The 21,690-nt window shown below is 44.9% G+C and overlaps 1 protein-coding gene across 3 annotated transcripts in view; it reads left to right on the top strand.

The window, feature by feature from the left end:
• JAK2 (Janus kinase 2) overlaps positions 1–21,690 on the top strand; it is a 329,829-nt gene that overhangs the window by 295,229 nt on the left and 12,910 nt on the right. For all 3 annotated transcript variants that reach the window (XM_075317543.1, XM_075317563.1, XM_075317553.1), the window contains exons 12-16: positions 4,941–5,075; positions 8,022–8,109; positions 16,325–16,452; positions 20,187–20,325; positions 21,322–21,473. In XM_075317543.1, the coding sequence (XP_075173658.1) occupies positions 4,941–5,075; positions 8,022–8,109; positions 16,325–16,452; positions 20,187–20,325; positions 21,322–21,473 (642 nt within the window). The remainder of the gene's footprint in view (positions 1–4,940; positions 5,076–8,021; positions 8,110–16,324; positions 16,453–20,186; positions 20,326–21,321; positions 21,474–21,690) is intronic.

Raw genomic sequence — 21,690 nt, 5'->3', positions numbered from 1 at the left:
CACTTCACCCTTGGATTTGGGATGCTCCGCACCCTTTTGGGGGACCACCCCTTTATGGGACTCCACCCCCTTATGGGACTCCACCCCCTTATGGGCAACCACCCCTTTATGGGCAACCACCCCCTTATGGGCAACCACCCCTTTATGGGCAACCACCCCCTTATGGGCAACTATTCCCTTCTGGGACTCCGCCCCATTTTGCGGTTTCCATGCAATGTCCTTAGCCCCCAGTTCACACCGTTTGCCCTTGTCTCCCTGGGCACCCAGTGTCCATACTGGCCCCTGAAGGGAACGCTCAAACTGGTCCATGGCTGTGACATCGCTACACACCGACAGCTCCTGCTGTCCCTGGACCAGGAACTGGTACAGCTCCTCCACAACGTCCGCAGGGACCATTCCCTCTTTTTGGCTTTTAGCCCCCACTGCTGTCACTGGACCTCCAGGCACATGCTGTTGGTGCTGCTGGCTCTGCAGCAGCTGGTTCAGGAGCTCCTTCATGCTCTAACGAAAAAGAGGCACAGGAGGGGCGCTCCAATGGGTAATACCCGGTGGTCAAAGATAGGGGGGGTTAGAGAACCACTAACCTTTCCGGGTTGTACCGCCCGTACAACCAGGATCTCCAGCCTGTGGTGTATCACTGCTCACCAAGCAGGGCCTTGTAATTCCGGCTGGCCTGTAACCTCCAGTCGCTGGACTCTCGCCACTGCAGCACGGGTCCCCAACGACCGGCTGATTCACCACCAGGTGCTTGAGAGCGCTGTCCCTGTTCGTGGACCCGCCGATCCACCGCCAGCTGCTTGAGTGCGCAGACAATTTTCGTGGACCCGCCAATCCACCGCAAACCGCTTCAAAAAATTTTCGTGGACCCGCCGATCCACCGCAAGCAGTCCGTATCCACAGGAATATGTCCTAGGCCGTTGCCCCTAGCAACCAGGCTGCGTTGCCCCTAGCAACCAGACCGCATGCCCGCATTCGAGACACCATATGTAACGTTGCGCCCTGCAACGTGGGGGTTTCACTCGCTTGCAGCGGTGTGAGGTAGCTTCAGCAACACACGTACACAGTCTCTTCATAGAAATTCTGGCAGTTTATTAAAAACACTCAGCATAAACTGCCCTCAAACATAAACAATAAGTCCATAATGGAAGTTTAGCAACTTCCCCACTCTCTGGCTCCTGCCAGCATACAACTCTAGCCAAGGTTCCTTCCAGCACCCAGGGCCCTCTGCAGACCCCTGTCTGTCTCTCCTCCTGGAGAGATTCGGCCCTACAGCCCTGGCCTGGCTGCACTCACCTCAGACTCAATATCAGAGCCTTGTGATCAGCCTCCATGCAGGCTGATACACCCAAAGCTCCTGGCTCTGCTCTCACTTGTTTCCAGTCCACACACTGGACATCTAGAGCCAGTCTCTCTCTAGACTGCCCTAGACACACCTTCCCCAGGTTCAGAGACAGGATTGCTTTAACCCCTGGAGCCACACCCACAGGTGGTAAGGAGTGTGTAATCAGCATCACACACCCTTCCATGGCTCTGCATGTAATGCAATCCTGTGGAACCACAGGTCCCAGCCAGCTTCACATTGCAAAGCATTCACGCTTCTGCAAAACATACCGGCCCTTTGTAATACAGCCGGTTGATACCTCACAATGGATAGATAGATGGATGGATAGATGGATGGATAGATAGATGGATAGATAGATGGATAGATGGATGGATAGATGGATGGATAGATAGATGGATAGATAGATGGATAGATCGATGGATAGATCGATGGATAGATCGATGGATAGATCGATGGATAGATCGATGGATAGATAGAGGGATAGATAGAGGGATGGATGGATGGACGGATGGATGGACGGACAATAGATACATAGATAGATAATAGAGGGATAGATATTCTAGCTTTATTTATTCACCGGCCGTGAGAAATGTCCTGTAGTTACCCGCAGCCACGCTCAGGAGCCGCATTCAGCACTTGCTCACTGACCCGTGGAGAACTGTCACACGCGGCTGGAGCAGGGCTGGAAGCGCCGGGGGACATCGCTGTGGATTACGTCGGAGCTGTGTCTGGGAGGGGTTAATACAGTGGAGAAAGATTTTTGCCTTTTATTCAAAATAAAGGATTTTTCGGTGTGTGTTTCTTTACTTTCACTTTCAGATTAGTGACGGCATGTCATAGACGCTGCGATCACTAATCTTGGACTTAGCGGCAGCTATTAGTTGCCGTTAACTCCATATTACTTGGAGTGCCCCAGCATCACGGCATCTGGAGGAGCCGGTAACACGCCGGGACTGTCGCATAATGGATGCGATAGTACCGGGGCAGCTGCGGCTGATATTCTCGGCTGCGGGAGGGGGAGGGGGCATTAACCCTGTCCCTCGCTCTCCCCAGCCTGAGAATACCGGGCCGCCGCTGTGTGTTTACCCGGCTGGAAGGTAAAAATACAGCGGAGCCCACGCTTTTTTTTTTTTCTCTTCTCCTTCCTCTTCCTGTCCTAGTGACATCACTTCCCTGCAAAACGCAGTGCAGGGAAGTACACTATGTCTTGAAAACGCGAAATAACGCGGGAATAACGCAGGTATAACGCAGGAATAGCGCACATCACTTGCTACCTGCGTTATACCTGCGCTATTTCATGATTACATTACAGTCAATGGAGTGAAAAAACGCAGTTAGCTGCAGAAAAGAAGTGACATGCTCATTCTTTTTCTTAAGAAAATCTACTGAAAGAATTTTCTTAAGAAAAAAACGCAGTGTGCGCACAGCTAATTTTTTTCCCCATAGGTTTTGCTGGGGAATGTCTGCAGAAAGGTTACAAGAATTTCTCAAGAAATTTCTGCAGCAAAAACGGACCAAAAACGCAGGTAAAAAACGCAGTGTGTGAACATAGACTAAAAAGCTGGAGGGAGAAAAGCGCGATAGGGTCTTACCCAGTAACAGAATAAAAGTAATAAGGGAATGTGCTCACCTTATTGGGTTATGTATCACACAACCAGGTGTTAAACTTGTAACCAGCTGCTCCAGAGTCTACATGCTAAAAAGCCACTCGGAAACACTGTTAACGTGGAACTATTACTGCGCTGGCTGAAGATATGACAGACATCCAGGAGAGTTATAAAGCAAGGTGGTTTAACCCCTTAATGACTGCGGGCAGTAAAATTATGTCCCAGCGGTCATAGTGTTAATCTCACCCAGCTGCCGGGGGGATCCGCGCACATGTCAGCTGATTTGTACAGCTGACATGTGTGCCTAGCAGGCACGAGCAGATCTGCGATCTGCCCGTACCTGTTAAACCCTTAAATAGCGCTGTCAGAATTTGACAGCGCCATTATAATCGCGATTATGGATTACTTTCCGCCCGACACCGGAAGTCATGTGACGTGATCACGTGGATCTGATGGTTGTCATGGTAGCACAGGGTCATGTGATGACTCCTGTAGCTCACATGACTCACTTCCTGTTTTACCCGGTCGAGAGCTGTGTGAGACAGGAGATGAGCATATCTGGTGTTCACAGCTATGTAGCTGTGATCAGCAGATATGGAAGAGCGATGAGACTGCTGATCTTTATAGTCCCCTAGGGGTATTAGTAAAATAAAAAAAAGTAAAAAAAAGTTTTGAAAATAAAAAAACCTAAAAGTTCAAATCAGCTCCATTTTGCCCCATTGAAAAGTAAAGGGTGAAAATAAAATATACACACATTTGAAATCGTCATGTTAAGAAATGCCCGATCTTTCAAAATATAAAATCAATTAATCTGATCAGTAAACGGCGTAGCGGCAAAAAAATTCCAAACGCCAAAATTGTTGTTTGGTCTCAGCAAATTTTGCGCACAATACAATAACAGACGATCAAAGCGTAGCATCGGTACAAAAATGGTAACATTAAAAATGTCAGCTCGAGACGCAAAAAATAAGCAGTCACTGAGCCATAGATCCCGAAAAATGAGAACGCTACGGGTCGCGGAATTTGGGGCAAAATGTGCGCCACTTTTTTTTAACAAACTTCTGATTTTTTTTTAACCCCTTAGATAAAAGGAAACCTATAAATGTTTGGTGTCTACGAACCCATACCGACCTGAGGCATCACACCAACACATCAGTTTTACCATATAGTGAACACAGTGAATAAAATAGCTCAAAAATATTTGTGCACTTGAACTTTTTTTTGCCATTTTTCCGCATTTGGTATTTTTTTGCCGTTTTCCAGTACACTATATGGGAAAACTAATAGTTCCATTTAAACGTAAAACTTGTTCCGTAAAAAACAAGCCCTCACATGGTTATATTGACGAAAAAATAAAAAAGTTACAGCTCTCGGAAGAGGAATGGCGAAAAAAAACAACCTGAAAGCGCAAAATTGTCAGTTCATGAAGGGGTTAATTCAATGTGTTTCGAAGTGTTACCCCACTTCTTCATTATTCCTGATGAAATCCACCAGTTTGACCAGTTGGTCATTTCACTCATGTAGTAAGCCTCTGGAATACTCTAAAAGGCTTCTCCCATCTCATATACTTTTGTAGCATATCCACAGGGTATGAAGTAAATGTATAGTCGATGCGGGTCCAAGTATTGGGGCATACATCTTACTTGAAAATGTGGCTCCGGTGCCCAATTGCTGTCAGTCTGGATGTCGTCATAATTCCTATTCATTTTTATGGGAGTTCTGATTACTTCTCCACTTGCGTTGGGACCCCATTCTCATGCTATGCAGTAAATTATTGGGACCTGCACCTGCTATACATTTCTTACATGTTCTAGATGTACAAGATGAGAATATCTCTTTAAGTCTATGGTCAGCTTGAGCAGCTGCATTTTAGCAGAAATCGTACATTTGGAGAAGTCGGTTTAGTCTGTAGAGCACAGTGCCCAATGGGAGTGATAGATTGCTTTTGACATTTTATATCAATTTTAACAATTACATTTTCTCCATAATAGGTAGAAAACCTTGGGCAGGGTACTTTTACTAAGATTTTTAGAGGAAAACGGGAGGAAATAGGAGACTACAATCAGATTCATGAAACAGAAGTTCTTCTCAAAGTCCTAGATAAGTCACATCGGAACTATTCTGAGGTACAAATAACATATAAAATATTGTAAATTGTGTATGCTCACTACTTCTTCGTACAATGTATTTCTTCATACTTTATGGAATCACCTGATGAACATTCCTTCTCATCTGTTTATTCTTCCTTTTCTATGAGCAGAACATGTATACAGTCATAAGAAATAACTAAGCCTATCCTCATTGAATTTGATGGTGATATCAAGACATAATAAAAAAAATTCTGGTCCTTAGAAGGCTTAAAAATGGGTAATTGCAACTTCAGATAAACAACACTTAACAAAGTGTACTGTGTCATTAATTCAGCAAAACAAGGCCAAAATATAGGAGCAGTGTGTGAAAAATTAAATACACCCTTAGGCCGGGGCCACACGGGGCACTAGTGCGATGCTCACATGACACTCGGCTCGCGCTGGCAGCACAGCAGAAGCCAAGTGTCATGCTAGTATCCATGCGACTGAGGTCCGACTGTGCGAGCGGACCTCAGCTGCGGAGGGGCGGGCCAGCACGGAGGAAGGGAGGGAGGGATTTATCTCCTCTCCTCCATAGCCGGCTATTGCGATTCTTGCTCTGCACGCGCGGTACACCAGTGTACCGCGAGTGCAGTGCGATTTTTCTCTTGCCCCATTCACTTGAATGGGTGTGAGAGAAAAGAGTCTCGCGTTACAATCGCAGCATGCTGCGATTGTTTCCTCGGTCTGATTAGGGCTGAAAAAATAATCACTCATGTGCGCTGACACACAGGCTAATATTGATCCGAGTGGAATGCGATGTTTTATCGCACTCCATTCGCACCGTTTTCTCACCGTGTGGCTTAGGCCTAAAGGCTGCTTTACACGGTACGACCGATTGTGCGATTTCACAATCGATCGTACCCGCCCCCGTCCTTTTTGCGTCACGGGCAAATCGCTGCCCGTGTCGCACAAAGTCAGTAACCCCCGTCACACATACTTACCTCTCGTGCGACCTCGCTGTGGGCGGCGAACGTCCACTTCCTGTAGTGGGAGGGACGTTCGGCGTCACAGCGACGTCACACGGCCGCCGGCCAATAGAAGCGGAGGGGCGGAGATGAACGGGACGTAAACATCCCGCCCACCTCCTTCCTTCCACATAGAGCCGGCGGCGGCCGCGGGAGGCAGGTGAGCTGCTCATCGTTCCCGTGGTGTCACACAGAGCGGCGTGTGCTACCACGGAAACGATGGTCAACTAAATTAAACGATATTATGGAACCTAGCGAGCAGTACACGACTCACGATTTGTGAGCGATACTGCGTCGCTAGGAGGTGCCACACAGGCCGGCATCGCCAGCGATGCCGGATGTGCTTCACAAAAACCGTGACCCCGACGATCTATCACACGATAGATTGTCTGGTGTAAAGCAGCCTTTACTGTTTCCATAGTAATTGAGAGAGCAAATAGCAGCCAGGTGCTGCCTATGGAGTGTCATTGATTAATTGTTCATCAGGGGCTGTGATCACTTCTATAAAAGCAGACGTTTTTGCTGTCCTTTGGTCTGGAGCATTCAGGTGCGTGTTAGTTAACACAATGCCAAGGAGGAAAGGCATCAGCAATGATGTTTGAGACGCATTTGTTGATGCCCATTTGTTTCAAATGAGTTGTAAGGCAATTTCCAACAATTTGGAGTCCATCATTTTAGAATGAGAAAGTTTCACAAATGGAAAACATTCAAGCCAGTTGCTGGTCGTCCCAGCAAAATACCAAGATCTACAGGTCAGATTCTAAAGGCCTTATTGTAAATGACGTGACAGTACATTTAGAAAAAGACTGAGAATGTATGGCTTTTATGGAAGGGTTGTCAAGAGAAAGCCTCTTTCTAGAAAGAGTATGGCAGCAGGGCTGAAGTTTGAAAATTTGCATGTGAACAAATCACAAGACCTCGGGAACAATGTACTTAGGACAGGTGAAACCAAAGTGGAGATGTTTGGCCGTAATGTTCTATGCCAATATTGCTGAAAAACAAACAAAGCATATCAAACTCCTCATACCTATTGGCAAGCCCGGTAGAGAAGTGGGTGAAGATTTCAGTTTGTTTTGCAGTCACAGGACCTCTGCACCCTGCCGTCAATAAGTCGACTATGAACTTCTCTGTATACCAAAGTATTCCAGAGTCAAATGAGAGGCAACTGTCCAAAAGCTAAAGCTTGGCCAAAACTGGGTCATGCAACAAGACAATGATTCCAAACACATCAGCAAATCTTAATCAGAACGGCTGAAAAAGTAAAGAATCAAGGTGGTTCAGTTGTCCAAAGTCCAGGCTTCAACCCATCTAAAATGCTTTAGCAGGACTTCCAGAGAGGAGTGAAAAAATGAATGTTTAGAAACATCAATGAACTTAAAGGGGTTGTCATGTAGTGGCTTATTCAATTCAGAAAATATAAACAATGTATACTCGCATTCTGCAGTGGCGCCATTCCAGCAATGTCTGCGGGTGATGTGACCACTGCAGGTAATTGCTGGAACAGTGCTTCAGGAAGTGAGTATATATTGTTTTCTTTTTCAATAGGGCCCTGAACTGGTTAAACAACTTTATAAAGAAGAGAGGGGCAAAATTCATCCAGAACAACATGAGATATTAAATACAGAAAACGATGACTTCAAGTTACTAAAGATGGTTCTACAAGCTGTTGATTCAAAGGATGTACCTAATTTTGACAGATTCCTTCTGCATTTTGGCCTAGTTTTTGGTAAGTAAATAATAATAATGTTTACTGTACCTAATTTTAAGACCTTCTAAGATTTTTTTTTTTATCTCCTTATATGGCAAACTATAGAAGTCAAACAGGTTGTACTTAGCTTTTCTCGTGGCTGAATAATGATTAAATGGTATTCCTTGATTTCAGTACTCAGCACTCTTCTTGTTATACTGACTAGGAAAGGTGTATGAATTTATTTATCATTGATATTTCACCGTTTTGTCTTCCGTTGATTTTTAGTCTTTCTTTGAAGCAGCAAGCATGATGAGCCAGCTGTCGTACAGACATTTGATTTTAAATTACGGAGTCTGTGTGTGTGGAGATGAAAGTAAGTAGAATTTATATTTTTCATCTTATGTCCTGTTGCAGATATATAGAGATGCCAATAGGGCTATATTGGTGAACTATTTTTCCTTTTGGAGAATCCCAAAGCGGGGTAAAGAGACTTATAAGCCATGCAATGCTCCTCTGAGAATTTAAATATGCAAATAGCTTTTTCAGAAGGAAGAGGTCTTGATCTCTGGCGCCACCTATTGGATATAGCAATTGTAAAAGTCAATATCGATCCTTTAACAAGCCTTGCTTCATGACTCAGGATAAGAAGCCAGACCAGAAAAACCATTTGCAGACACGTGTTTCGGGGTGTTCCCCCTCCAAAGTACAAAACTGGAGATCTGTGGAAGGACAACGCCCCCAAACACGTATGTGCATATGGAGTTTCTGGTTTGGCATCTTATCCTAATTCATGTGGCAAGTCTAAAAGCTAAAGGATTGATATTGACATTTAGGATTGCTACATTTATTAGGTTGTGCCAGAGGCAATTTGCATGAGTGCACTATCACAGAGAGAGACACACACACAGTGTGCACAGCAATTCAAAAATCCCATAGACTTTGCTGCCTTCAGGAGTGGCATGCAGATTTAATGCAGATTTCACAAAGAAAGTGTCAATCGCAGCGTGTGCACAGGACATTACACCCTAATAATTCTGTCTCCCTCACAGTCACAGAAGTATGTCCATGCCATCTTTTTACTCCCCAATTACCAGTACTGATAGGTCTCTCCCTATAAATTTCTATAGGGAAGATCTAACACTGTAGGAAAGCATGGCAGTGAGAAGCTGGCAGGGACATACTTCTGTGACTAGTCATTCCAATGACCTCGTCTTTAGCTGCCATCTCGAACTATGTTTTTCTCTTAAATGTCTTGGTGTTTCGGCATAAAACATACATGTTTGTATTGAGAGAGCTGATCTCTTAATGTTGCTGCCCGAGGTGTGGTCAACATGAAGCATGACAGGTTCCCTTTACACCGTATTTTTCGCTTTAGAAGACGCACCTGATTATAAGACGCACCCCCAAATTTGGTGAAGGAAAAGAGAAATTTTTTTTTAATAAATGGGGTCCGTCTTATAATGCAGGTGTCCGTCTAACAAATCACATAGGGTATATGTCCCTCATAGCCCCCTTAATCTGGATATGGCCCCTTTATATTGAATATAGCCCCCTTGTGCTGTCACATGTCCCCCAGTGATGTCACATGTCCCCTATGGCTGGCACACGTCCTCTATGGCTGGCACACGGCCCCTGTGGCTTGCACACGGCCCCTATTGCTGCCCATGGCCCCCCTGTGGCTGGCACATGGCCCTATTGCTGCCCATGGCCCCCTGTGGCTGGCACACGGCCCCTATTGCTGTCCATGGCCCCCTGTGGCTGGCACACGGGCCCTATTGCTGTCCATGGCCTCCTGTGGCTGGCACACGGCCCCCTATTGCTGCCCATGGCCCCCTGTGGATGGCACACATCACCCTCTGTTTGATATGGCTCCCAGGCTGCTGCTTTTAGTAAAAAACTCTTTCCTTACCTTCTCCAGCACTGTCCTCCGTCGTGTCTCCCTCCGTGCTGTTGAGCTCCTTCTGCACTTCCTGGTTCTCGGTGCCGGTCATGTGATCGGCACAGCAGAGTGACATCTGCGTGCATGACCACAGCGGCAGGAGGGAGACACGCTGGAGGAGGTAAGTAAAGAGTTTTTTATTTTACTATGGGCAGCAGCATGGGGGCCACATCTAACACAGGGGGGGCATGTGTGATCAAAGGGGAGCACAGGCACATATAATTATGCGGCGCTCCCCAGCCCGCCACCGCGGTGCGGTTTCAGCACCACGGTGATGGACCGCAGTAGTGCATATTATATGAGCGGGAGCAGGAGATCTAACGCTGCAGCCTTAACCAGCTCACCAGCCTCTACCAGCCTCCCTCAGCCTCCAGCACCGCTCCAGAGCTGCTCGCACCTCCCCTGGACCCTGCAGTATATAATCCGTATATTCGGATTATAAGACGCACCCCCTACTTTCCCCCAAAATTTGGGGGAACAAAAGTATGTCTTATAAAGCGAAAAATACGGTAGATAGATAGATATGTTACTAGCTGTAGTACCCAGGCGTTGCCCGGGATAGTAACTGTCTCTCTCCCAGCCTTTGTCTGTCTGTCTCTTTCCCTGTCTGTCTATGTGTGTCTGTCTGTGTCTATCTCTCTGTCTCTGTATCAGTCTGTCTGTCTCTCTCTATCTATGTGTCTGTATGTCTCTATCTCTGTGTCTGTCTGTCTCTCTCTGTCTCTTTCCCCGGTCTGTCTCTTTCCCCGGTCTGTCTCTTTCCCCGGTCTGTCGCTTTCCCCGGTCTGTCGCTTTCCCCGGTCTGTCGCTTTCCCCGGTCTGTCGCTTTGCCCGGTCTGTCGCTTTGCCCGGTCTGTCGCTTTGCCCGGTCTGTCATTCATTACTTCACTCTGGTATCAACAGTAGCGATTTTCTCCTTTCACATATAATTAAACCAATAAAGATAAACAGGGAGTGTATAATCCCATGTCCCTGTCATAAGTGCTTGACTTGTTACAATTTAGCAAAATCACAGAGACACGATAATAAAGTTAACAAAACTAGACTCACGACTTATATGAGCCAATTAATAAATAAAAAAAACAGAGCACCTCCCTAAAATATAAATACAAAAACCGTATAAAGGTATAAATGATACTAAAGAGAGCAGAAGGTAAAGAAAATTTAGTGTGACTCATTCATACACTGTATAACACGGGTGTGTGCTTCCCATGTTTTGTCGGATAGCACACGCTCCAATGTTTTCCTGTCAGTGCTGACCAGTGTATTTCTTCTCATGCCGATTTGTCATGAGAGAAAAAGTGGCAGCTTATATCGTCCGGCACACACCCATTCAAGTCTATGGAAATCATCTGACTGCACTCGGATGACATCCGAATGCAGTCAGATTTCCGTGGACTCACAGAATGGAGAAGATGGAGAAATGTTATTTTTTTATATGATTTTTGCTAGGATAGCATGATATACAGTATGACAACAGTACTTAGTGTATCTCAGCTATCTGGGCATGCCCTGAGAGTGCACAACTAATGCAATGCATGATTAGACAGGGATTAAATACTGTATATTATAATAAAGATAGTTCATGTTATGCATTTCATTGGTTATTTTTATCAAAAGTGCACTTCTGAAATAAAGAGATTAATATAAGTGCCAATTTATTATACACTATACAGTCCTTATCATTATCATCGTAAAATGAAAATATCTCGGAAATGGTACGTGGTACAGAAATTCTGATTACATTTCTGAAATCAGCACCTTAAAATATATACAGACAACATGGTTTACTACAGGAAACTGAAAAAAAAGTTAAAATTTGTTGACATTCCACTACGAATTTGACAGTATTCAATGCATACATATACCGTATTTTCGCTTTATAAGATGCACTTTTGTTCCCCCAAATTTTGGGGGAAAGTAGGAGGTGCGTCTTATAAGCCGACTATACGGGGGGGGTACATATATATACTGTAGGGTCTGCTCTGGAGCGGTTCTGGGGGCAGGTGGAAGCTGCGGGCGGCAGCATTGGATCTCCTGCTCCCGCTCATATAATATGCACAGCGTGGTGCTGAAACTGCATCGCGCTGATGGGCTGGGGCAGCGGGGCATATTATATGTGCCTGTGCTCCCTTTGATCGCACATGATCCCCCCTGTGTTAGATATGGCCCTCATACTGCTGCCCATAGTAAAATAAAAAAAGCTTTACTTACCTCCAGCGCTGATCTCCCGGTCTCCTGCTGCTGCTGCTGTCTGTGATAAGGCACGCAGAGATGATATCACTCTGCCGTGCCGATCACATGACCGGCAGGAAGAACCAGGAAGTGGAGGAGGAACAGCAGCACGGAGGGAGACACAAGGAGGGACAGCGCTGAGAAGGTAAGGAAAGAGTGTTTTATTTTATTATGGGCAGCAGTATGGGGGGCATATCTAACACAGGGGAGATGTGCCATCTATAGGGGCCATGGGCAGCAGTATGGGGGGCATATCTAACACAGGGGAGATGTGCCATCTATAGTGGCCATGGGCAGCAACATGGGGGCCATATCAAACACAGGGGAGGTGTGCCATCTATAGGGGCCATGGGCAGCAGTATGGGGGCCATATCAAACACAGGGGAAGTGTGCCATCTATAGGGGCCATGGGCAGCACAGGGGGACGTGTCCCAACACAAGGGAGCTATATTCAATATAAGGGGGCCATATCCAGATTAAGGGGGGCTAATTTTAGGATGGGGGCTATGAGGGACATATACCCTATATGATTTGTTAGACGGACACTGGCATTATAAGATGGACCCCATTTAACATTAAAAAAAAATTCTCTTTTCCTTCACCAAATTTGGGGTTGCGTCTTATAACCAGGTGCGTCTTATAAAATGAAAAATACAGTAATTACATTTTTCTCCAAAATCTTACGTGATAGAGCAATTCTGAAGTTATTTCTGAACTCGGCATGGAAATTCCGATAACATTCACCCAACTTCATGCAGGGAACAAAAACCTTGTTGAACAGTGAATAAATAGAGTGGAAAGTAAAGAAACTTTGTATCATTGTATCTTTTTATGGCTCCTGTAGCTATTCGAGATGGGCGGACTCGCAGAAAACTGGGACCGGCGGGTCCTTGCTATTTTTTTTAAAAACAAATTCAGTTCCGGTACACACATAAGTCTGTGGGAACCAGAATCAAGCGATTATAAATGTTGGTGGACAGGATGGGGGGATAGGAGCGTGCGCGTTATACTCACCAAAGCTCCGTGTCATGGTGGCAAGCTGCTTCCAGGTCACGTATTCACTTCTGGAGCTGCATGCATCTACAGTTAGGTCCAGAAATATTTGGACAGTGACACAATTTTCGCGAGTTGGGCTCTGCATGCCACCACATTGGATTTGAAATGAAACCTCTACAACAGAATTCAAGTGCAGATTGTAACGTTTAATTTGAAGGTTTGAACAAAAATATCTGATAGAAATTGTAGGAATTGTACACATTTCTTTACAAACACTCCACATTTTAGGAGGTCAAAAGTAATTTGACAAATAAACCAAACCGAAACAAAATATTTTTATTTTCAATATTTTGTTGCGAATCCTTTGGAGGCAATCACTGCCTTAAGTCTGGAACCCATGGACATCACCAAACGCTGGGTTTCCTCCTTCTTAATGCTTTGCCAGGCCTTTACAGCCGCAGCCTTCAGGTCTTGCTTGTTTGTGGGTCTTTCCGTCTTAAGTCTGGATTTGAGCAAGTGAAATGCATGCTCAATTGGGTTAAGATCTGGTGATTGACTTGGCCATTGCAGAATGTTCCACTTTTTTGCACTCATGAAGTCCTGGGTAGCTTTGGCTGTATGCTTGAGGTCATTGTCCATCTGTACTATGAAGCGCCGTCCGATCAACTTTGCGGCATTTGGCTGAATCTGGGCTGAAAGTATATCCCGGTACACTTCAGAATTCATCTGGCTACTCTTGTCTGCTGTTATGTCATCAATAAACACAAGTGACCCAGTGCCATTGAAAGCCATGCATGCCCATGCCATCACGTTGCCTCCACCATGTTTTACAGAGGATGTGGTGTGCCTTGGATCATGTGCCGTTCCCTTTCTTCTCCAAACTTTTTTCTTCCCATCATTCTGGTACAGGTTGATCTTTGTCTCATCTGTCCATAGAATACTTTTCCAGAACTGAGCTGGCTTCATGAGGTGTTTTTCAGCAAATTTAACTCTGGCCTGTCTATTTTTGGAATTGATGAATGGTTTGCATCTAGATGTGAACCCTTTGTATTTACTTTCATGGAGTCTTCTCTTTACTGTTGACTTAGAGACAGATACACCTACTTCACTGAGAGTGTTCTGGACTTCAGTTGATGTTGTGAACGGGTTCTTCTTCACCAAAGAAAGTATGCGGCGATCATCCACCACTGTTGTCATCCGTGGACGCCCAGGCCTTTTTGAGTTCCCAAGCTCACCAGTCAATTCCTTTTTTCTCAGAATGTACCCGATTGTTGATTTTGCTACTCCAAGCATGTCTGCTATCTCTATGATGGATTTTTTCTTTCTTTTCAGCCTCAGGATGTTCTGCTTCATCTCAATTGAGAGTTCCTTAGACCGCATGTTGTCTGGTCACAGCAACAGCTTCCAAATGCAAAACCACACACCGGTAATCAACCCCAGACCTTTTAACTACTTCATTGATTACAGGTTAACGAGGGAGACGCCTTCAGAGTTAATTGCAGCCCTTAGAGTCCCTTGTCCAATTACTTTTGGTCCCTTGAAAAAGAGGAGGCTATGCATTACAGAGCTATGATTCCTAAACCCTTTCTCCGATTTGGATGTGAAAACTCTCATATTGCAGCTGGGAGTGTGCACTTTCAGCCCATATTATATATATATAATTGTATTTCTGAACATGTTTTTGTAAACAGCTAAAATAACAAAACTTGTGTCACTGTCCAAATACTTCTGGCCCTGACTGTACATCGTGCACATAAAATAAAGGTAGATGCTAGAATGTACAGGCTTCTTGCAGGTATGACGTTATTTGTCACGTGATGGGGGGGGGGCATGATCAAAATGCAGCCCGTTTTAGAATAGGCATTCTTTTTCCACGGGGGCATGGAGTAGTTTGTAATAGATGCAGGGGTCTGGGGGTAAGATGGAGGGGGGGATGAGCAGATCTCTGCACCCGCAATGATGTGTCCTCCTCGGCTCACGGTGAGTTGCGGCCGCAATGATGTGTCCTTCTCTGTTCATCCTGAGCCTCCTGCTTCATGAGTCATGATTTTGATCCACAGACAGCGCCTGTCATTGGTTGCAGGCAGACTGTCACACAGGCTGACTGCAATGAATCACAAGCACCAGAACGGCCGGCGGGCGGGGAAAGAAGTGCATATGTGTGAGCAACGATGAGCAGTCCTAGGAGACCGCAGGAGCAGCGTACAGCCGCGCGGGAGCTGTTTATAGGTCCGTTGGAGCCTCGGTAAGTATGAAGCACTCACTTCATTCTTATTTTCTTCATCTTTTGTTTATGTTTTTTAATTTCTCGAGTGCTGGATCGAGATCAAACACCCGGAATCCTGGGCCTGCGTCTGGCACCCGGGCATCTTTGAAACCGCGCGGATCCGAACTTTTACAGTCCCAGTCCACCCATCACTAGTAGCGATATTTTACGGAGGCGCTTTGTGTTTTTATGCACTGGCTGCGGAGTTTGGGTATACTAGTTTTATTATTATGTACTGTCTTTTTGATTTTATTAGATTGGAACAAATGAAGCCCTTTTTAGAGTATTATCAACTCCATGTTTTTGTTCATACATTTATATATTTCAAGTAAGAGTGTTCTCTTTGTTAATTAAATAATTGTTACTGGACAAATAATGCATCAATTAATTTTACTAATGCTTGGGCACTGTATTATGAGCCTGAAGTTAGTCATTTGTAATGAATCAGGAGTTAAAGGGAACCTGCCAGGTCCAATATGCACCCAGAAAAAGTATTTCTAAAGATCTTTTATCGTATGCTAATGAGCGAGGGGACTAGTCCCCTAGGCGTTAGTTCCCTTGACTAGTTTGCTCCATTAGTATGTTAGTACACTCCTGCAGGCATGCTAACATGCTAATGAATGTGCAACGTCGCCGGATGATCTCACTCACCTCTCCGCTGCCATCGCCGCCTTACACTGGGATTTCGGCTCAGTGCACGTGATCCTGGACTTCCGGTCATGCGCACTACTTCAGTTTGAAGCCAGGAGGCGTACACCTAACTTCATAGTGCGCACGACCGAAACTCCAGGGTCATGCGCATGAGCCGAAATCCAGTGTCAGACAGCGATGGCAGCGGAGAGGATCAGTGAGAGGATCCTCTGACACTGCACATTCATTAGCATGTTAGCACGCCCGCAGAAGGGTACTAACATGCTAATGGAGCCGACTAGCCAGGGGAACTAATGCCCAGGGAACTAGTCCCTGCGCTTATTAGCATATGATGAAAGATCTTTAGAAATACTTTTTACTCGCTCTCTTTACAGGGACTGTTAGGCAGGGATTAGCAATATGCACCCAGACCTGCTCGTTGTTCTGGGTGCATATTGGACCTTTCCTTTAATAAAGAAATATATAACATTATATAACCTATATCATTTTTTTTTCTTTTAGGTATTCTTGTACAGGAATATGCAAAATTTGGCTCATTGGACATATACTTGAAGAAAAACAAAAACTTGGTTAATATTATGTGGAAATTGGAGGTTTCAAAACAGCTGGCATGGGCCATGCACTTTCTTGTGAGTATTTATTATTTTCTTGGTAAGAAGGCATTGCTTTGTTCTGGAAGTTATTGATATATGTGCCAACCCTATAAAGGCAACGTGTCACAAGGGCCATTCTATCAGATAATATTACTGATTTTTTTTCAGTGGGAGAATTGAACCATATTTGTCTTGGAAGTAAAGTAAACTTTGTACATAACTTCTTTCTCAAGGAAACTATGCTGTATATCTGTATCACATATGTCAAACTCTGGCTCACAGGCTGATATTGTTTGACTCGTGATTCCATGCGCCCATTATTCTGTATGGAGGATTATGTTGGGTTCGTTATTCTGTATGGAGCACAATGTGGGACCCATTATACTGTATGGAGGACTATGTGGGGTCCATTATTCTATATGTACAACTATGTGCGGCTATTTATCCTGTATGGAAGACTATGTAGGGTCCATTATTCTGTATGGAAGACTATGTAGGGCCCATTATTCTGTATGGAAGACTATGTGGTGCCCATTATTCTGTATGGAGGACTATGTGGGGCTTGTTATTCTGAATGGAGGGCTATGTGGTGCTCATTATTCTATATGTAGGACTATGTTGTGCCCATTATTCTTCATTAAGGGCTATGTGCGACCCATTATTCTGTATGAAGGGCTATGTGGGGCCCATTATTCTGTATGGAGGACTATGTGGGGCACGTTATTCTGAATGGAGGGCTATGTGGTGCTCATTATTCTATATGTAGGACTATGTTGTGCCCATTATTCTTCATTAAGGGCTATGTGGGACCCATTATTCTGTATGAAGGGCTATGTGGGGCCCATTATTCTGTATGGAGGACTATGTGGGGCACGTTATTCTGAATGGAGGGCTATGTGGTGCTCATTATTCTATATGTAGGACTATGTTGTGCCCATTATTCTTCATTAAGGGCTATGTGGGACCCATTATTCTGTATGAAGGGCTATGTGGGGCCCATTATTCTGTATGGAGGACTATGTGGGGCACGTTATTCTGTATGGAGGGCTATGTGGGGCACGTTATTCTATATGGAGGGCTATGTGGGGCACATTTTATGTGGTGCACATTATTCTGTATGGAGGACTCTTGAGACCAACACGCCATTAACCTCCAGGTTGTTCATTTAGGTGTAGAAATAAGATTTGTTCACTTATCCACTAAGAAATGGAATGGTGAAACCCCTTTTGGCAGGCAATTTCTCACTTTTAGTGCCTACAGTACTAAGCAGTCAGGTTTGTGACAGACTGGCAGATCTGTAGCTAGAAATTCCTATTTTAACTAGTATATAAACACTTTTCTACACCTCATATTTTTCCTCTCTGATTTCCCAATTTTTTCAGGAGATTAACTTTGGTTTCCTTGAAAATTAGCAAGAATGATATTCTGTACATCAGTCTTATGCCAAATACCCAGTGGAGTATGATGCACCAAATTGCACACACTTATTAATGAATTTGGTACATCTCTTGGCTATCTATGGGCTGAGCTTTCTGATAGAATTTACGCAGATGTTTTTGCCATAAGGTATAGTAAGATTATTGCAGAGCGGTACCCACGCCCTATCGCGACCCCTTCAGAGCTCCTCCCATTTTGGTGGAGAAATTTGAAACTGTGTGAAGACCCCAAAAGTTATAATTTTTTTATGCATTGCCGAGTTTGCAAATAGTGCTCAGTGCAGCTTTCTCCTCATCTCTCGAGTCTAAATAAGGATTAAGTGGAATTTAAAAACAAAATCTGCATGTTTACTTCCATTTACTAAACAGGCTGCCGCTCACTTGTTTTATCAGTAAGTGAGCAGATGTTTTCAGAAAGCCGACTAATTAAGCCTATCAAGTGTTCGTTTATTGACTGAAGCCCTACCCTGCCTATGTGGTTTACAAGTTACCGTATTTTTCGCTTTATAAGACGCACCGGAATATAAGACGCACCCCAAACTTAGACATAAAAAAAGGTAAAAAAAAGAAAAATGGGGTCCGTCTTATACTCCGATGTTCTCTTACCGGAGGGGGGCAGCAGTGGTGGTGAAGCGGGGTCACAGGAGGCACAGGTTGTGCTGGCAGGCGCGGCAGGTCAGTGGCAGCGGGGTCCGTGGTTGCAGGTGCCGTGGTTGCAGGCGCGGTGGTGTCCGCGGTGGCAGGATCCGTGGGGTCCGTGGTGGCGGCAGCAGCCGTGGCATGAGAGCCGTGCAGCAGGCCGGTGCAGTGAGTGTCCGCGGTCCCGGTTCAGTGGTGGCAGCGGCGGCGGCGGCGGCTCAGTGGTGGGAGCGGCGGCAACTGCTCAGTGGTGGCAGCGGCAGGGACTGCTCAGTGGTGGCGTGTGTCCGCGGTCCCGGTTCAGTGGTGGCAGCGGCGGCGGCGGCGGCTCAGTGGTGGGAGCGGCGGCGACGGCTCAGTGGTGGAGTGTGTCCGCGGTCCCGATTCAAGTAATGGCGCCCGGAGCGACGCATGCGCAGATGGAGCTCTCATCCAAGGGCTCCATCTGCGCACGCGCTGACTCCCGGAGCAGCGCGTGCGCAGATGGAGCTCTCATCCAAGAGCTCCACCGGCGCCATCATTTGAAAGTGGGACCGCGGACAACTGGTAAGCTGCACAGCCGCCCGCCCCGCATGCACAGAGTGGCAGCCAGCAGGCTGCCCGCCCACTCTGCGTACAAGCCGCCGGGTACCTGTGCTTGCGTGCGGTGGCAGCCGGGTACCCATGGCTGTGTGCGGGCGGCAGATGGGTGACTGTGTGAGGGCGGCAGCCGGGTACCTGCACGGTCACCCGACTGCCGCTCGCACACAGCACCCGGCTGCCGCCCGCACACAGCCATGGGTACCCGTCTGCCACCGCATGCAAGCACAGGTACCTGGCTGCCGACCCCACACAGCACCCGCTGCCGCCCGCACACAGCCACGGGTACCCGGCTGCCGCTGCATGCAAGTACAGGTACCCGGCCGCTTGCATGCAGCCACAGGCACCCGCCCGATCGCTTCAGACAGGACCCCCCCCCCCCGCTACCGCTTTATAAGACGCACCCCCCATTTTCCTCCCAAAATTTGGGGAGGAAAAGTGCGTCTTATAAAGCGAAAAATACGGTAGGTGTGTTCACTTGACCTGGAGTACTCCTCGGAACAAGGATTGTTCGTGTCCTCACATAACCTCATTTATCGAGAATATATAGGTTACTCATTTCTAAGTAGAGTGTAATTTTTCACTTTTTATGTAGTCACTTGAAAAAACTTTGCTTGTCATTGGACCTCATTACAGTTATCATAGTTTTTGGGTTTTTATGTACAATCGTGATATAACTGTACTTTAATAGGAAAAAAATGGACAACAATTCTGCAATTTCAACTATTTTATATGCACTGGTTCCTATATAAATGATTACAATTAATTGGAGGTTGATTTCTATTCTTTCACGTTATGGTTATGATCTTGAATTTTGCCAACTGTAAGGATAATCAATAGATATGTACAAGCCTTTAGTAAGTAGTCGGCTAGACAGCTAATAATGGTTTCCCTATTGGTCAATGGAATGATATATGTTTTTACCATCTACTTTCTACTTTAATTTGTATGACTAAGCTATAAACATTTTTGTGTATGTGCTGGTAGTTAGCTAGCAAGAAGTAAAATGTTGTAAATGGCTTATTTTACCATTTGTTTTAAATGTTCTTGATCCCATTAATCCTTTTTATTATTTTTTAACTATTGGTAATCTGTTTCACGTTTTTGATATTTTAGGAAGATCGAAATCTAGTACATGGTAATGTGTGTCTTAAGAACATTCTGCTCATCAGAGAAGAAGACCGGAAGACCGGAAATCCTGCTTTCATTAAGCTCAGTGATCCAGGAATCAGCATTGATGTCCTACCGAGAGAAAGTAAGGGTTAATACATGGCAGCTTTTCATTTGTTTTTGGTGGATTCTATTCTAATGTATACTGTGTAATTGTCAGCAGAGAGATGGCATATACTCAGTTTTCTTTCCAGGGCAGACCAGTAAAATAACAGGGCCTTCTAAACTCTCCATTTAACATGAACCTGGCATAATAGTTGTTTACTTGGGACTATAATGTTTAAACAATACTTAAAGGGGTCGTCTCATGATTTGTATTCAGGAGCGCACTGCTCCCCTGCCTCACTGCCCCTGCTGACTGCAAAGGGGGCCAGTATCCTAGGCATAAGCTGTAAACTAAAGAATGTAAAATCAGGGATAGGAGGAAAATGGTGACAGATAGAAATTCCAAACTTGCACTGTCTACATATCTGTACATAAGCACATCCTTTAAGATCTGTTCACATCGACGTTTTTTCAATACATTTAGTATATTTTGGAAAACCTCCTAGTGAACATGCCAAATATATCCATAGGTCCACATGTACCCAACATATGTGAAAAGGTTGTAATTTTTTATTTGCTTTGCTTTCTTACACAGAGGATAAACAGTGTTCCATATGGTATATATTTTTTGTAGAATGTGAGTCAATTTCCTTACTATGCCAATGTATTGTTTTACAGTGGTTCACATGTGAACATTGGATACTCCGACATATACCTACTACAAAGTACAAAAAATGTGAACTTACTCATAAGTAAATAATGTAAAATAAATGATTTCTTAAAGTGTAAAGGCCATTATACACAGACCTTTTTATATCCTCTTGTGTTTAGTGCTTTTACTCTCGGTCTTACATTTGCACCATTTATTTTGTAAAAAGTTGTTTACTTGTAATATTCATAATGCTTTATTGTTTCTTTGGGGATTCTCAGTTTCACTCTGTGTTGTGTTCATAGATGGGAATGGAAGTTAAGTATTGAAGCCAGCCCTCTGTGTAACGATATATCTCACTGTTCCTGTTACTTTTTTCCCTTTAAGTTCTTTTGGAAAGGATTCCATGGGTTGCTCCTGAGTGCATCGACAATCCAAAAAATCTCAGCCCAATGGTAGACAAGTGGAGTTTTGGCACCACCCTATGGGAAATATGTAGTGGTGGTGATAAACCGCTCAGTTCACTGGATTCTCAAAGAGTAAGTCCAAAGTAATCATGAATGGAAAGAATCTTGATTTTTTTTTTACTTAGTTGTAAAATAACTGCTACCTGATCTACAGTGGCATCATCTGGTGAACATTCAGACCCCATTGGGGTACTTTCCTGCATCTGCAAATGAACGCATTTATTTTATTATTCACAATAATACTATGGTAAGAATAATATATATTTCTTCAATATACTTTGTCTGAAAG

This window comes from Anomaloglossus baeobatrachus, chromosome 1 (genome assembly GCF_048569485.1).
Source record: "Anomaloglossus baeobatrachus isolate aAnoBae1 chromosome 1, aAnoBae1.hap1, whole genome shotgun sequence".
NCBI lineage: Eukaryota > Metazoa > Chordata > Amphibia > Anura > Aromobatidae > Anomaloglossus > Anomaloglossus baeobatrachus.
This window is presented reverse-complemented; position numbering and strand designations above follow the sequence as displayed.